At 42.7% G+C, this 17,715-nt stretch overlaps 1 protein-coding gene across 1 annotated transcript in view; it reads left to right on the top strand.

The window, feature by feature from the left end:
• Positions 1-17,715, top strand: part of HERC2 (HECT and RLD domain containing E3 ubiquitin protein ligase 2) — a 96,369-nt gene that overhangs the window by 56,654 nt on the left and 22,000 nt on the right. Inside the window, exons 54-74 of the mRNA XM_083734082.1 lie at positions 80-185; positions 924-1,015; positions 1,868-2,043; positions 2,864-2,975; positions 3,992-4,073; positions 4,209-4,352; positions 5,475-5,565; positions 5,711-5,888; positions 6,709-6,790; positions 6,870-7,041; positions 7,193-7,337; positions 8,991-9,216; positions 10,146-10,317; positions 11,004-11,187; positions 12,026-12,166; positions 12,870-13,061; positions 14,172-14,325; positions 14,935-15,042; positions 16,695-16,826; positions 17,123-17,281; positions 17,373-17,491. Of these exons, the coding sequence (XP_083590208.1) occupies positions 80-185; positions 924-1,015; positions 1,868-2,043; positions 2,864-2,975; positions 3,992-4,073; positions 4,209-4,352; positions 5,475-5,565; positions 5,711-5,888; positions 6,709-6,790; positions 6,870-7,041; positions 7,193-7,337; positions 8,991-9,216; positions 10,146-10,317; positions 11,004-11,187; positions 12,026-12,166; positions 12,870-13,061; positions 14,172-14,325; positions 14,935-15,042; positions 16,695-16,826; positions 17,123-17,281; positions 17,373-17,491 (2,967 nt within the window). The remainder of the gene's footprint in view (positions 1-79; positions 186-923; positions 1,016-1,867; positions 2,044-2,863; positions 2,976-3,991; positions 4,074-4,208; positions 4,353-5,474; positions 5,566-5,710; positions 5,889-6,708; positions 6,791-6,869; positions 7,042-7,192; positions 7,338-8,990; positions 9,217-10,145; positions 10,318-11,003; positions 11,188-12,025; positions 12,167-12,869; positions 13,062-14,171; positions 14,326-14,934; positions 15,043-16,694; positions 16,827-17,122; positions 17,282-17,372; positions 17,492-17,715) is intronic.

Below are 17,715 nucleotides of genomic sequence, written 5' to 3'. Positions count from 1 at the left end.
ATGTTCACATGTAACTGTAGTCCACTGTGCCTCCAGAGAATTTTAGATAATTGCAGTCATTCTTCCCCCGCTCCCCCAGCACTGGATCCGTTTGGAGATTTTCCCTGATGTCCTCGTACACAGACTGAAAATGATTGTGGATCCTGCAGACAGCAGCTACATGCCCTCGTTGGTTGTGGTTTCAGGTATGAGACTGTTAGTGTTGACTACAGGGAATTGGTTTCATTATTGAGCAACTTGTTTTGTTTACTTGCAGTATGGTAATACAGGCAGTGTCTGTTTTAGGTGCAACCGATATGTACATTCCAAACCCAAAAGTGAAAATATCACAAAAAGGGGTGGAGCAGGGCTTGGGCATATCAGGGTGTTAATAATAATAATAATAATAATAATAATAATAAATTTTTTATTTATATCCCACCCTCCCCAGCCGAAGCCAGGCTCAGAGCGGCTAACAACAGTCAAATAATACAACATTCTACAATCATTTCATTATAAAATTAATTCAAATCAGATCAATGGCAACCATTGGGCTAGAGTTCTGTGAGGATTGCCAAAGGAGGGAGTCAGGCTGTGCCCTGGCCAAAGGCCTGGTGGAACAGCTCTGTCTTGCAGGCCCTGTGGAAAGATGTCAAGTCCTGCAAGGCCCTAGTCTCTTGAGACAGAGCGTTCCACCAGATTGGAGCCACAGCCGAAAAAGCCCTGGCTCTGGTTGAGGGACATATCAGGAGAGGTGGTCCCATAGGTACGAGGGTCCTAGGCCGTTTGCAGGCTTTTACAATGGTTTCAAATATACATGATTTCGCTTAACATGCGGTGCCTTGGAACATAACCCCTGCATAAATTGAGAGTTTCCTGTACTGAAAAACAACAACTCCCAAATTAAAAATAATCTAGCGTGCATCTCTTTCCTTATGCTGCAGGTGGAAGTTCTTTAAACAATCTCATAGAGCTGAAGACAATCAACATTAATCCTACAGACACCACAGTTCCTCTTCTTGGTGATTGCACAGAGGTAGGTTATTGCTGGTTATAGGGAAGACTAATTAAGAAAGTTGTGCGTTGAACCCATGTAAGATGTATATTCTCTGTTTTCCCCATGGCTTTCCGCTACAAGGTGTCAGATTTAAATGCCCACTGCTATTGTGAAGAGTTCCTTTGTCACTTACTTTTTTGGGCGCATGAGGAATTTTTTGTTTGTTTGCCAAGAAACCATTCTGTGATCTCTCCACAGCAATGTTGCTTAATGAGGACACTGGCTGGAGTTTATGTGTCTGTTGTTTAAATCTTGACATTAATGAACAAAATTATTGTTTTTGTGAGCCCCATCCCCTCCTTTTGTTGGGTATAGTTGCGTATGCAGACAATGCAGATGCCGCGTCTAAAGAAAAAGTAAAAATCCATTGGAATGCAGGAAGACGCTTGTCAGAATCCCAGGGGTCTGTCAGAGGTTAGACCTCCTGTGTGGTTGAGGGTCTCTCTCTGAAAAGTAACAGTGCCTCAGGTTTTCCCAAAGCAATAAAGGTCTTACCAAGTTAGGATGGCTCATTACAGAGCACACCTGAGCAGAATTAAGAACAGGAGTGGTTCTTTCATTTATTCAGGCTTTTTATTATTAAAAAGATTCCCTTTTATATTAATAAAACAGGAGGGAGAAGAAAGGTCAGAAGTAGGTAAAAATGGATACAAGTCCATACATATATAATTAATTCGTTTCCCTTTTCATAGTCTCAATCATAATATTAAAGCAGGCAGGCAGGGAGGCAGTTCTCTAGAGTCTTCCATCCTTTTGTCACGTATTTTCTTATATTTGTGGCATTAAGTATATTAAGAACCAACACATAAACTTAATCCTTTTTAATTTCAGTATCATAGGTATATTGAAGTGGCTATAAAGCAGTGCAGGAGCTCTGGCATTGATTGCAAAATACATGGTCTCAGCATTTTGGGGCGTATTCGGGCAGAGGATGAAGACTTGGCTACAGTCCCCTTTCTTGCTTCGGATAACGAAGAAGATGAAGATGATAAAGCTAACACTGGGAGGTATGGAATATTAGAGCAAAGATCTCTTGTAAAACACCACATGTAATTGCACACTGCTAAATTGTTGGGACTTTCAAGTTCAGGATTAGGAATACTTTGTCCCAAACGTTCCTTATTTTTATTTTCTTTAACAGATTATTGATTGATTGATTGATTGATTGATTGATTTCTATACTGTTTGATATATTTAAAAATATCTCTGAGCGGTGTACCAAAAACTGACGCAACAACCAGAAACTTAATTTTTTAAAAATACAGTGTTACGTAGTAATATGTTACATTAGAACAAAGCTACTACATCTATCGGGATGCAGGTGGCGCTGTGGGTTAAAGCCTCAGCGCCTAGGACTTGCCGATCGAAAGGTCGGCGGTTCGAATCCCTGCGGCGGGGTGCGCTCCCGCTGCTCAGTCCCAGCGCCTGCCAACCTAGCAGTTCGAAAGCACCTCCGGGTACAAGTAGATAAATAGGGACCGCTTACCAGCGGGAAGGTAAACGGCGTTTCCGTGTGCGGCTCTGGCTCGCCAGAGCAGCGATGTCACGCTGGCCACGTGACCCGGAAGTGTCTCCGGACAACGCTGGCCCCTGGCCTCTTGAGTGAGATGGGCGCACAACCCCAGAGTCTGTCAAGACTGGCCCGTACGGGCAGGGGTACCTTTACCTTTTTACTACATCTATCTCAAATTCAATTCATTTTCACAGAAATAGTTGTGATGCAGTTGTTGCAAATAAATAGTGAATAGGTGGGTGACCATTAAAATCCTAGGGACAATCCCAATATATAAATTGGAAAGTTAACTCATTCCTTGCTTGCTTGCTTAGCCTTGTTAGAAAGAAGACGACAGGCCTGGAATCAGCAGCGACAATAAGGACCAAAGTTTTTGTTTGGGGCCTGAATGACAAAGATCAACTAGGAGGATTAAAAGGTTCTAAGGTATTGGGTGTTTTATTATTATTATTATTGAAATACATGAAAACAACGTTGTGGTTCCTTTCTTTGTGTGTGTCTGTGTGTGTTGCAAGGCAATACCACCTTAAACGTCTTGTCATGCCTCTTTTTTCTGGATCATTGTGTTTATTTATTAAATTTACGTACAGCCCTTAAGCCAAGGATTAGGCCTCTTCTTAACAGCTGCCGGTTGCTGCGGATTTAACATCCATGCAGCAGCTTCAGCTGTGTTACAGAGGAGGCCATCCTTGTTAAAAAAAAACTTGGTTCTGTGCAGTGGTCAGGACCGGGACACCTAAAATCCTGTAAACAATATGACATGGTAGAACGTTGTCTACTGTCAGAAGCAGGATGGCTCTGAATCTCAGCTGCTGGGAAGGACAAGCAGGGAGAGCACTTGTTGTATCCACTCACTGCTCGTGGGCTTGGCCAATATGAGTATGGGATGCTGAACATAGATATACTTTGGTCTCATCTGGCAGGACTTCTGTTCTTAACAGACTTGCAAAGATGGGTTGTTGCGGTTTTATTCTTGGGCTTCTTTCGGAAAGCATTGGCTTCCGTTACTTGAAAGCATATGACCCAAACTTGAAAGGTATTTCAACTAGCAACTTATTTCTACCTTGATTAAGGAACAGCTGTTCAATAGCTAGTCAATACATTGTGTGGAGCGGCTTACAGGGTCTGAGCAACGTGAATAAGATTAGCACATATCGTGTCAAGCTGGCAACTGTGCATATTTCCTGGCGGCCAGGAAATAAGCTTTTGGCCAAAAGGGAGGTGTGAATGCTGGTGCTAAATGAGATGCAGGGACACTTAATTCACGACTTAAAAACCTTTTGAATAAAAAGAATATTCTTTGAACATGCGACAAGCATTCACTCGGTGATCAGAAGATGACTTCTAAGATTGAGAGAACAGGTTTAGGTATGCCATAGGCAAATCAGTGCTTTTGAAACGCCTTACGCTTTTTTATTTTCTGTATAATTTGCGTTTTACAGATAAAGGTTCCTTCGTTTTCCGAGACCCTCTCTGCCTTGAATGTGGTGCAGGTAGCTGGGGGATCCAAAAGCCTTTTTGCAGGTAGGGGAGCTCTCTGTCACGCAGCTTTTTAAATCTACTGATATGTAAGGTGTTGTATTTGTTTTAAAAAATGAAGCTGCTTTCGGCTGTCCTAATTTCTCTGTAATGGAACTCTGAGTTTCTCCTCTCTTTTAGTGACTGTGGAGGGTAAAGTGTATGCCTGCGGAGAGGCCACCAATGGAAGACTGGGATTAGGCTTATCGAGTGGAACCGTTCCCATTCCCCGGCAGATTACTGCTCTCAGTAATTATGTAGTCAAGAAAGTTGCTGTTCACTCAGGTACCAAATCTGTCCTTTCTTGTCTGTGGGAATCAGTAAGATTATTATGTCAAATTGAAATAGGCTTCTTATCCAAACTACTTTAGAAGTCAAAATTACTTTGCATGTCAGTATTCTTCATGCTTTCTCTCTGCACAGTACTCTGCATAGGGAAGTGTTATGGGTGAAAGGGCAAGTGCCGTATCTAGTCTTAGAAACTTGTGTTAGCGGGGCACTTTCTCTGTGCTAAAACTAGGATGAATATTGCGAAATTAACTGCTGAGTTTTTATCAATAGCATCTCTTAAAGTGGTGAATGGCACTTTTTAGCGGGAAGGAAACTCCATTGAAAATCCTCATTATTGCATATTTTTACATGGCTCTTTATATGTATATATTTTAAAATTTTACATATGGATGTTTTATGATAGCTTATATTTGTAATGCCTAATAAAAGTTTGGTGAAGTAAGTAAGTAATATTGTGAAATGTAGATTAGGGTTTAAATGTGTGCAGCCATGTGATGGGGTGAAAGTACAGAGTGGAAATAAGCAACTTGAGTTGTTTTGAGTTTCCCCCATTTCTTCATTTAGCAGGGTGGAATATACTTAAATGTATTGTAATTACATTGTGGTGCTCGTTAGCAAACTGAGATGCTGCACACAGTGGTCTCTAGTTCCTTAGACTTGCCTGCTACAGAAAGGAGGCTGTCACATTCTACATGCAGTCCGCCTGTTCCACAGTCGCATTAAACCATACTTTAAAACAACGTCCATGGTTGGAGCCACTATGTTTTCTGGTTGGAATCACTAAACCCAGTTTCATTTTTTTACAGCTAACCCTCTGATCTGAACATGATCTTCCTGTTCTGCTTTGGGTTCAACCACAAATTTCAAACGAGCTATTGGGAGTGTGTTATGTTTTTGTGTAAAAGCAAAATGCAATGCGGGTTTCAATCAGTTTTGGTTAGATAATTTAACATTAGAGATATGCACAAGGCATTTTGTCACGGAAGGGAGTGCAGGGAAGCCACTGTTGCTACCAACTTTTCTGAAGAGCTTTCTTTCTACTGTTTGATTCTCCCTCCCCCCCTCTAATCTTGGTGTGTTACCTTGTCAACCTTCTCCTATTCTTATCCATTCCAGGTGGCCGCCATGCTATGGCTTTAACTGTTGATGGGAAGGTATTCTCTTGGGGCGAAGGAGATGATGGGAAACTTGGTCACTTCAGTAGAATGTAAGGATGCCATTTTTGCTGCTGCTCTGAGCTTGCTGGATATTGGACACTCAGTTCATTTAGCTTGTGATACCTAATTTAAAGTATAATTAAATAACCCGACTAAACGAACACAATGCATTTTGGGTTTTGTTTTTGCTTTCAGGAACTGTGATAAACCAAGGCTGATAGAAGCACTGAAAACAAAGCGGATCCGAGATATTGCCTGTGGAAGTTCTCACAGTGCTGCCATCACCTCCAGCGGTGAATTGTATACATGGGGCCTCGGGGAATATGGTCGACTGGGACATGGAGACAACACTACGCAGCTTAAGCCAAAGATGGTAAAATCAGAATATGTTTTCCCACCTTAGGTCACTTCAGCGCATAGGCTTGCTGAAATACAGCAAAAGTAGGAAAACAGCCCAAATGCCCTCACTCAGTATATAGTAGAGGTGACATTTTAAAATAATGCTCTGGGTATCTGGATCAGAGTGTAAGATGGACCTACCTAATGAAGTGTGTGAAATGTACACCCCCATTTATGGAATGCCCTCCCCTCTGAGATCTGGCTGGTGCCAGCGTTGTTTCCCTTTCTGTCACATTGCCCTTTGGGAGGGGGTTAATTTAACAAGTACAGCTGCTGCTGGATGCATTGCCTGATACAATGAATATATTGGGTAAGGAATTTTTTATCATATTGGCTATTAAACTTCGGATCTCTTACCTATGTGTTATTTTGAAATCCACCCTGAGATAATGAATAAATAAAATGGTAAGTTTCTTTCTTCTTCATTGGATCAGGAGATGACTCAGTCAGTGTTGTTGCTTTCTGTAATTAATTGCAGCTTACACAGACCCAAGTTTTTGGATTGTTTTATTGTTGGTTAGCAGCAATCACAGATACCAAAGCGCTCAGCCACTCTTCCTTCTTCCTCTCTTAGTCTTCCATTCTTGAGATCTGGAATGAGAGCGTGCAGACCTTTTTTTGGGGTGTGGGTGGGGTGCGGCTTAAATTAACTTTTTTTCTCTTAGGTTCACTGTGCTAAATTGAACTTCTGGTCTAAACTGGTATCTGTAGATCAACTGTATCTCTTAAGTTGTGAGCAAATTGCACACAGTTCAGAATGAATGAATGAACCTCCTGTGTTTTCTGCCTTGTAGGTCAAAGTGCTCCTTGGTCATAGGGTCATTCAGGTTGCTTGTGGGAGCAGAGATGCTCAGACGCTGGCCTTGACCGATGAGGGTAAGAAACCTCTCCTCCTTATTGCTGCTTTAATATCGTATGGCCGTTGCAGCAATTAACGCAAGCCTGTTTTCCTTAGGGCTCGTATTTTCCTGGGGAGATGGAGACTTTGGAAAACTCGGTCGAGGAGGAAGCGAAGGATGTAACATTCCTCAGAACATTGAAAGGCTGAATGGCCAGGGAGTCTGCCAGATAGAGTGCGGAGCTCAGTTCTCTTTGGCTCTAACCAAGTCCGGGGTGGTTTGGACATGGTATGTCGCGTTTAACAAATTGCACCCCCCCCCACACAATTGTCATAAAACCAGCCAAACTGATAGGAAGAATGGAATCGTAGGGTTGCATCCTGATCAGTCATCAGAGAAACACATAATCATCCTAACAATGTTATTGTTTCGTCTTCAGGGGCAAAGGCGACTACTTCAGACTAGGACACGGAACAGATGTCCATGTACGAAAACCCCAAGTGGTAGAAGGGCTGAGGGCGAAGAAGATTGTGCATGTGGCTGTAGGTGCACTCCATTGCCTAGCAGTCACTGACACAGGGCAGGTAAGAACCATTTGTCAATCCATCACAAGACCATTACGTGGCAGTAAGTTCCATGGGATCTACTTGCCATAACTTGTTCTGGACTGAATTTTGAGCTCCTGGCAATGAATAAGTAAGGATGTTTTCCAGTGCAATTTACATTTCACAGTTTTTGCCACATTGTCCATTATATCAAGTGGTTCTATCTCAGCAAATGGAATAATGTTTGTCCTCTTCCTCTTCCCCTTCCCTTAAGCCAGTAAGAAAGAACAATCAGTGTGTTTTGTTTACAGTCTTCATTTAGCAAATGCAGCTATTGTAAAATGATTATCTTTGTTTGCTTAGAATATTTATGCCGCCCTCTTAATCAGTGGAATTTATGAGGCCCTCGGCAAATACAAAACCACAGAAAACTTCCACAAAGGTGACATTTGGCAACAGAAACCAAATATAATAGAAGCATCAAATCATCTTAGAAGAGTAATATATTTGGGTGCCTTAAAAAGTCAGCAACGAGGGAGCCTAATGAAGGAATAGGAATGATTTTCCAGAGGCATGTGCTGTGAAGTCCCTATTCCTCATTGCCACTCACTTTGCTTCAGAAATAGCCACCAGGAAGCTACACTTTATGAAATTATTTTGCCAAGAATTTTAATTGCATTTGGAAACACTAGAATAAATATATCAACATTGCTGGTGAAGCAGTCAGGGAGGTAGATGCTAATGTGGATCACCTGCTTTTTTTGTTCCTAAAATTATTTTCATAATTGTTTGGCCTGTATTGGGACTTCATAGTGGCCAGTGATCTTTGGTCTAGTTCACATGTACACTAAGCTAGTCTGTGGCTTAGCATGAATGATTTAACATGCGCACTGCACATTAGGAAAAAATTGTGGCTGCTTCACTCTTCCCCTGCTGCTGCTGCACTGCCAAGAGTTACATCTGGACTTGAGCTTGTCTCCCCCAACAAGCTACAAGCAGTAAGCCAAAACCAAACTGTGCTTTGAAGTGAGACATCCCAGTAGACCGGGTTTGGAGGTAATAGTAAATCAAACTGTGATGTAGCTTTTCATAGCAAGGCAGCAGAACCAGCAGGAGGAGGGGAGGAGGAGCATAATAGTTCCAGAAACAAAAATGCACTCCTTGTTCACTCTTAGCCATGCTATAACTTGAGCCACTATGTAAAATTTTTACTAAGCTGTATTTCTTTTGAGTGTAGTAGCATGTGCGATGAACTGTGTCTTTCTGGAATCATTATTCAAGCCGGTTGCTCCAGTTCCATTTAGACTGAAACTTAACCTCCATTGGGTTGAATTTCAGCAAAGATAATGGGGCATATGGATACAAGCAGCAGCTCTTTTTGGTGGGTCTGAATGACGTGTGACTGCGGATGTGCGCACAGTGCAGAACCTGAAAATAGCCCCAAAATATCATAAAGAGATCACAAAATGGGGTGGAAGGGGCTTTTGTTTGCTCTTCTGATGCATGTGGGGGTCCAGAATGTAACCCACACACAAAATGAGGATTGCCTCTACACAACTGAGTTCAGAGCAAGATTCTGCATCAGTTAGATATCCAGTGGCTCAATCATTTATCTATATTACTTTGAGTGTGCTGTATGTGAAATTTTCACTGAAAAAGAGTGATGCACAGAATGATTTGATTTATTGGCAGGTTTATGCTTGGGGAGATAATGATCATGGACAGCAAGGCAATGGGACAACTACAGTCAACAGAAAGCCCACTCTGGTGCAAGGTTTGGAAGGCCAGAAAATCACCCGTGTTGCTTGTGGGTCTTCCCATAGCGTGGCTTGGACAACCATGGACGTAGCTACACCCTCTGTGCACGAACCCGTTCTCTTTCAAACAGCGAGAGACCCTTTAGGAGCATCCTATTTGGGTAATATAAATAAATAAATGACAAATAAGCGTAAGAGAGGAAAGCATTGTTGTGGTGTGTGTGCTTAGCAAAAGAGTATCGCCATAGAGAGAAAGCTAGTGGCCAGACCTCAGCCTTGTGGGATCTACTGGACCCAAGAACAAAAGACATGACACTTGAGGTTGAAGAATTCTGAGCCCAGGAATTAGTTTTGAGGAGCCAAACTGTGAATGGTGTTCACCCGCCTGCCACATAAAAATCCACTCCTAGTTATCTGGTTTTAATTCCTCCCTACTTTCTTCATTTAAACCATATAATTCTTTGGGGGGGGAGGAATGGGGGGGGGGTCCACAAGGTTTCTGACTCTCAAGTTCTTGTTCAGTTTCAAATAAGGCCTCTGCTAAAAGAGGGATGCTAACCAGGGCCATAGAGAAAGAAAGGAGTGCCAGTGCCAGCATAGTGTGTGTGTGTACACACACACACACACACACACACACACACACATATGTAAGGATGCATTTGATGTATTTTTTGTGTGTGTGTAGTCTCCCCCCCCCCCCCCCCGGCCTGGCCTTCTGGTACTAACTTGAACTGAAATTTGACATGCAAAACAGGACTGAATTAATTGAAGAGTCATTCTAATGGTAAAATATAAGTTTTCTCCACAGTGTCATCTTAAAAATACTGAACGTAGCAAAACACTGAACGTAGCAAAACACAAAGGTGTGTGTGAGAGAAAGGATGGGAGAAGGAGATTGTATGTGTATGAGGGGGCAGGGAGACAGGGAATGGAAATCTATAAACAATGAAGGAAGGAGCCAAATATATTTCCCAGTTTATATTTGGTCCCAAACTAGCTTTGGGCTTCCCTGCTTGTTCTTCTGTGGCCAAGAAGTCTGTGTGTAAATTTGTCCTAATGGGAAACCTGGAAATCTTTTTATTTCCTGTAGGTGTCCCATCAGATGCCGATTCTTCTGCTGCTAGTAACAAAATCAATGGTGCAAACACCTCTAAACCTAACCGGCCTTCTCTTGCCAAGATCCTTTTGTCACTAGATGGCAACCTTGCCAAACAGCAGGCATTGTCTCATATACTGACAGCATTACAGATCATGTATGCCAGGTAAGCTTGGGCATAAGGATACATGGTTAAGTACATTTTCTTTTAGTATCTAATTGGGCTTGGCTCTTACACTCAGGTTTTCTGATGCCTGTTGGATGCTGTGAAAGGAAATTGCTCATTTCACAAATCATATAAGTACACCATTTGGTTCAGAAGTTTGTCTATCACTTTTCATCTGGAGTATACTTGGTTTTTTTGGTGTGTGATGCAGATGTCTTTGCAGATTGGACAGTTCATATAATATGAGTTTTCTTCTGGGTGTTAAATAAACTTGTTAACAGGTCAGTTTTTAGTGGGTGGGTGGGGGGAAGCAACATATGTATGTGTAATTTTTCATAGCCAAAGCAGACCACTAACTTACTTAGGGTATCTTTGTTACAAGTTTTGAAGTGTTTTACTTGTCCTCAGTCTCTTTTGACTTAGTCTTTCCTGCTTATCGTGTATTTTATTTTTAATTTTTAAAAAGAATGGTAGGCTATATTCTGTTTTGTGGCCTCTCCTGTTAGGGATGCTTGAAGAGGGTTCTTTATTTGTGGTACTGCTGGATCAGGTGCCATGATTCTGTGTGACTTTATCACAATGTAATTTTAAAAAAGGCTAATAATGAATCTGATGTCTTTTCTGCCCAGTGAGGCAAGTGTAATGTAACAAAATACTATTCTGAATGCTTTCCTTTTTTATTTTAGGGATGCTGTGGTTGGAGCACTAATGCCTGCAAGTATGATTGCGCCAGTGGAATGTTTGTCTTCCTCGCCTGCTCCTCCAGACCTTTCTTCTACGGGCAGTGCACCCAATGGGGAAGATAGTATGCTAGTGGTAGATGTAGAAGAGAGACTGAGCCCAACCCCATGGCAAGACAGGAGAGTGGAGGTAATTCCCCCACCCCCAACTCCCCACCCCCTTGACTGAATTATTAGAAAGATGGGTAGTAGAAAACTTTCAATTGATCGTCTAGATTTGTTTCAGCATAGAAGGTTTTGTATTGTTTGCAATCCATCTTGCAAGATTTAAAAATACAGTGGTACCTTGGTTCTCGAACTTAATCCGTTCTGGGAATCCGCTCGACTCCCAAAACCTTTCAAAAACCAAGGTGCGGCTTCCGATTGGCTGCAGGAGCTTCCTGCACTCAAGTGGAAGCTGCCTCGGATGTTCGGCTTCCAAAAAATGTTCGCAAACCGGAACACTTACGGGTTTGCCAAATTTGGGAGCCAAGCCGTTCGAGAACCAAGGTACCACTGTAGTCACTTGCGGGGTGAATCGCACTACACCTGGAAAAGTAAATTAGCAAGATTTTTAAGACACCAAAGTTAGCTCACATAGTAGATGCTAAGGATACAAATTTAAATTTCCACATCTTACATAGTTGTTTGAAAAAGGCCATCTTGAGCATTTATCTTATGGAAGGACTCCAGAAGGGAATTTTTAGTGGAAGAAAGGTGACTGCAGAAGCTGGCAAGCCCAGCTGTGCATGTTTGGCTTGCATTTTTGTTGGTAAGCTCTTGCCAGGGCAACGGTCCTTTGGAGCAATGAAAATAATTGGGCAAAGGTGAACTTCTGATTTTTTAAAATTTAGGGTAGTTGTGTACGGTACTGTTGTGGTTATTGACTTGTTTTTTATACTGCTTAAACAGGATGCAAATGCTTTGCAAAGTCCTGCTGTATCTGATTCAACAAGCTTTCTTACTGTCATGCAACTCTGCTTGGCTAGGTGGCTTCTACAGACGATGCTGTGACTCCTTCAGCTGTAACTCCTTCGGCTTCTGCAGCCTCATCTCGTCCTTTTATTCCTGTTACCGATGATCCTGGAGCAGCCAGTATAATAGCAGAGACCATGACCAAAACCAAAGAGGTACCGTTTCTGTTTTTTTTCACTGATATATTGCATTTCCCTGAAAGTAACTGAACGTGGGTGGTGCTTGAGAGAGTTTATGCAGAATGTGCCGCAGGATGCACCATGTGCAGGCTGGGTTGTTGGGTAGCCAGATGCTCCTATGATCATCACATTAATCTACCTCTTTATGCACTAGTCTGTATTTATGCAAAATACCAGTTTTTAGTTAATGGCATTCCGTAGACCCTAGAGCAGGCACAGGCAAACTCGGCCCCCCAGATGTTTTGAGACTACAATTCCCATCATCCCTGACCACTGGTCCTGTTAGCTAGGGATGATGGGAGTTGTAGTCCCAAAACATCTGGAGGGCCAAGTTTGCCTATGCCTGCCCTAGAGGTAAATGCAACTTAGAATTGTTGGGACAATAATGCAATACACCGCAATCTAACAGTATTATCTGTTTTGGATCCCTGAACTTGTCCCCTCTAAAACCTTTGCCATGTCTGTCATTTTTGAAGTGCTAAAAATATGGATTTAGCAGGGAGGCTAAAAATATGGATTTAGCAGGTAGGCTAAAAATAAGCCTGTGAGACCACAGAATCCAGGCCCAGAGATTTGCTTTCTTGATGGGCTTGTCCAGTGTGTGCTTCTGTCTTTGGGCACCTGCTTTAGGCTTCTGTGTATTCTCTTCATCTGCCTTTTCTTCCATTTTGTTTTGAAGGATGCAGAAAGCCAAAGCAAAGTCTCTGGTCCGGAGCCCCAGTACTTGGATGAGTTCACTGGTCTTCTGGTGCCAGATGACACCCGAGTCATGGTGGACCTCTTGAAGCTGGCCGTGTCCAGCCGCGCTGGAGAGAAGGGCAAGGATGTCCTTTCAGCTGTGCTGTCTGGCATGGGCACTGCTTATCCTCAGGTGACCTTGGGTTTTGCTTCATCAGTTGCTCGATACTTGTAATGCTTCTTAAGTATACTGACATTCCTAATGTAGTTAATACACAGCAGTCAAAGACTGCTGCAGATATCTAGGAATATCAGTGAACATTTGTATACACACACGCACACCTACCTGAGATGGCTAAAGATGTTTACAGAGTATTCTTCAGCAGCCCTTGCAATCTGTAACTGAATTGAGATGAAACTTTAGAACTGGAAAGAAGTTAATTTATTGAACGAGCTGGCAAGGTTGAAATTTTGTAGGGCAGGTGCATACATGCATAGCAAGTCGGTGGGGAAACCTGGTCCTTGTCTCATCTGTTTTATTTAAAATTTATTTGTTTGCAGTATTTGTAACCCACTCTTTCTGAACCTTTTTCAGTCCCAGAGCAAGGGAACACAGTAATACAAATAAACTGAAAAAGACTATACAAAATCCCATAAACAGGGCCAATAAACAATGAAACAGTTCTGCCATAAGGCAAACAGGCAAAATTGCAACAGCATAAATTAGTATTTCCAATTTAACAATACTGAAAGTCAGTAAGGGCTGCTGGGTAATGATGTCCAGGTGGATTTGCTGGCCACCCCCATTTCTCTTCAATGTGATTTATTTATTTAGCGTTTCCTTTATTCTGCACCTTTTTCTTGATGCCAGCAAATTACCTCTCAGAGGCAGCTTCACTCCTGGACCGAAGGATCAGCTTGCCTCCTACCTAATGCCTCCTTGACATTTAGGCATTGGCGTAGCAATGGGGGGGGGGCAAGGGGATTGCGGCCCTAGACTCAGAAGCTTGGGGGCTGGCTAGCACCTAGCCATCAGCAGCAAGGGTTGGGTAAGTGCGCTCCTGCCCCAGGCACTGGCACACAGCACTATGCCCCTGCATCTAGGGACCGTTTCACCTTCTTTTCTACTATAGATCTTGCTTGAAACAACTATTGCTAATTTTTAAAATTTACATGCCACTTCTGATAGCAACCTTAATGTTTGTTTTAAGCTTGCTATTGTTGGAACATTGATTGACCTGCAGAAAGAATGAGGAGCATCTGTGTATGCAAAAATTAAATCTCGCGAGAGTTGTATTTTCAGGTTGCTGATATGCTGCTGGAGCTGTGCGTTACGGAGCTGGAAGATGTGGCAACGGATTCTCAAAGCGGTCGCCTGTCTTCGCAACCGGTGGTGGTGGAAAGTAGCCATCCGTATACAGATGATACTTCTACCAGTGGCACTGTTAAAATACCAGGTACTAAATTCTCATAAGGTGTACACTTGAAGGTGGAAATGGATTCTATGCCTTCAGTAAAATTTATACACCAAATGAATAGGGGCTACTGAAAGTGTGTGGTTTCATCAAGTTTTGTTAGGGTAGTAAATCATGCATGTTTGTAGCTGCTAACGGGGCTTAAATTTCTCTAATGTATATAAACAACAACAAAAAAGCAGTGCAGTTTGTCCTTAAGATTGTGCAGAGATTGCTTGATTATCCCTGGGCACACAGATGTAATGATAGAGGGCAATACTTCCATCATGGTTTTTTTGCAACACAATGGTTTTTATATCTATTAGGACATAACTGTTTGGTGGATCTTTTAGATTCATTCAGAAGTAGCTGTGTCCATATTTTCCATTGAAATCATAGCATATTCCTTTAGTAAAATAATAATTTTTGTTGCAAGTGCTAGTATGCTCAGCTAAACAGCTGAAGTTTAGGTTTGGTGTTGTAAAAGGTACGCACAAGCCTATGAATGCTTTGTACTTCGGATGCTTATCTTGCAGGGTCAGAAAGATGATGCTCTTTTTTAAGAAAGAAAAGAAAAGAAGGGGCTTTACTTCTGTGGCTTTCACCCTTTAGGTGCTGAAGGGCTTCGAGTAGAATTTGACCGGCAGTGTTCCACAGAACGACGCCATGACCCACTCACTGTCATGGATGGAGTCAACCGGATAGTTTCTGTCCGATCAGGTAATGAGGCAATATATCAGATTGAGCGTTGTGCCAAACGCTTTATTGTTCTTTGTGTTTTATCAGCAAAAAAAAAAAGTCTTACAGATTGGTCTCTTAACAGGGGTGAAAAACCTTTATATAAGGAGGGTGGTAGGTCTATGGGAAAGCTACATTGGGGACTACAGCTAATGGTAGACAAAGCTGGGAACCAAAAATGAGCAGACGCACCTCTTCTCTCCCCCATTCTGTTCTTTCTGACACCCCTTTCTCTTTCTTCGTTGCTGCTTTTCTGACTTCCAGGAGGTTAGTGCTCCAGCTGCCCAACAGGGGATACACCTCTATCCTTCCTCTGCAGATGGAAGGCATGAGAGCTTGTCTCTGTGCCTGCTGTGTAGTTTGCAGCTCCCAGGGGAAACGTTGGGTGACTGGAAGCACACATTGTTGGCCGCTGTTTCCCAAGGAACTGGGAGAGTGCCTTTAGGCAACAACACCCAAAGCTCGCACTGCACCCAGAGGGAAAGGCTGGGTGTAGGGAGCACGTCTTTGTTAGGCCTAGATCCCAAAGCTGCACAGAGTGCATTTGGGCTTTCAGCCTTTGCTGACCTTTCTCATGCGTTCCATTGGATAGGGTGGCTGTGTGGACTAGATGCAGCAGATCCCATAGGATTTGGCTGTTGGCCACATTCATCACTTGAGCCTCACATTCCTCACTACTAGATGATAGGTTGATTTTTTGGGAACAATAGCCTGGGAAACTAACAACATAAATGGTGTTACAGAAGCATGATAATAATCATTAATCCACAATCAATTTGATTGATTGTGAGCACTGGAGTTGAATATTTCCACCCAATCCTTCTGGCGTGTGCGGGTGGTGCTGTGGTCTAAACCACTGAGCCTCTTGGGCTTGTTGATCAGAAGGTTGGCGGTTCGAATCCACGTGGCGGTGGTGAGCTCCTGTTGCTCTGCCCCAGCTTCTGCCAACCTAGCAGTTCAAAAGCACACCAGTGCAAGTAGATAAATAAACCACTGCGGTGGGAAGGTAAACAGCATTTGTGTGCGCTCTGGTTGTTTATGATGTTCTTTTGCGCCAGAAGCAGTCTAGTCATGCTAGCCACATGACATGGAAAGCTGCCTGTGGACAAATGCTGGCTCCCTCGGCCTGAAACCATTATGAGCGCCACACCCCATAGTAACCTTTGACTGGATTTAACCTTCCAGGAGTCCTTTACCTTTTACCTTACTATTTTTATTAATATTTTTGGGCAATTTGTATTAGCTTTTAGTTTCTAGTTTCATTCTTCATGCTCTCATTGTGCTTTGCGAAACTCAGAGTGTAGTTGGGAAACAAAACAACCACTTGGATCCGAGGACAACTTTCAGGCTTTGTAAGGTTGTTTCCCTTGCATCTTCAGTGACAGAACCAGTAATAACAGATTCTGGGTTCATATTAATTCTTACTGATCTGCTGCAGATAGAGCCTCAGTGCCGCTTTGTTCAACAGCCACATTGTGTTTTAGTAGTAGTAGATGCTAGTAGTTCCTAATAGTCCCCAGTGAAATTGAATTTTGTTGGCAGTGGGTGCCATCATTGTGTGTGGCGCTTTAGTGAGTGACATACAGCAAACTCTGCAGCCGTTTGTTAACTCTTTGTCTCATCCAAACTTGTAGGTCGCGAATGGTCTGACTGGTCTAGTGAACTGCGCATTCCAGGCGATGAATTAAAATGGAAATTCATCAGCGACGGTTCTGTGAATGGATGGGGCTGGCGCTTCACAGTTTATCCCATCATGCCGGCGGCCGGTGAATGTTTTAATTGCTTAATTGCACTAGTATAGTTGTTCCTTTGTTTTTCACAGGGATCAGGGATAGTTGTGCTAGCAAGCTAAGAAACAACTTAAGCTAGGAGGAAAGAGAGAGATTAAGTTTGTGTTAAAGAAAATCTGGATTCCAGGTTGAGCTGATGATTGTCTATTTTTTAAGTTGTAAGGTGCCTCAGGGTGGTTTATTTACACCAGAAGGCCAGGTCTCAAATAAATAGTACACACCCAAGTGTTAGACAGAGGAATGGCTAATATTATTCCTGTTTCTGCCCGTAGGTCCCAAAGACCTTCTTTCAGATCGCTGCATCCTTTCTTGCCCATCAATGGATTTGGTAACATGTTTGCTGGATTTCCGTTTGAATTTTGCTTCCAACAGGAGCATAGTTCCTCGCTTGGCAGCCTCGCTGGCAGCATGTGCTCAGCTAAGTGCTCTGGGTAGGTGCAGTTTTGGAAAAGTTTCTGATCTGTATGTTTAATGGATTGCTAAGCCGATCTGCTTATATATATGTATCTTACACATTTTTAGCTGCTGGTCACAGAATGTGGGCCTTACAGAGACTGCGGAAGTTGCTAACTACTGAATTTGGCCAATCAATTAACATCAACCGAATACTGGGAGACAACGATGGCGAAGCACGAGCTATGGTAAGAAGCTCAGATTTCCAGTGGCAACGTGAGTTCTTGAGATTGCTCTAATGCTGGCGTAAATTGTAAGACACGAATAGCTCACAGCAACCTTCCTGTCATTAATCAAACATGTAATACCACACCACCTGGGGTTTTTTTTAAAGCTCTAGCAATGCTTTGAGCAATGTTTCGCCTGTCTTTTAGATACTTGACAGATGGTTTTCACACCATTGAGCAAGTAG

The sequence above is a fragment of the Podarcis gaigeae genome, assembly GCF_964106915.1.
Source record: "Podarcis gaigeae genome assembly, chromosome: 4".
NCBI classification, from domain to species: Eukaryota; Metazoa; Chordata; class Lepidosauria; order Squamata; family Lacertidae; genus Podarcis; species Podarcis gaigeae.
The sequence above is the reverse complement of the archived record's forward strand: the minus strand, read 5'-3'. Positions and strand labels throughout refer to the sequence as shown.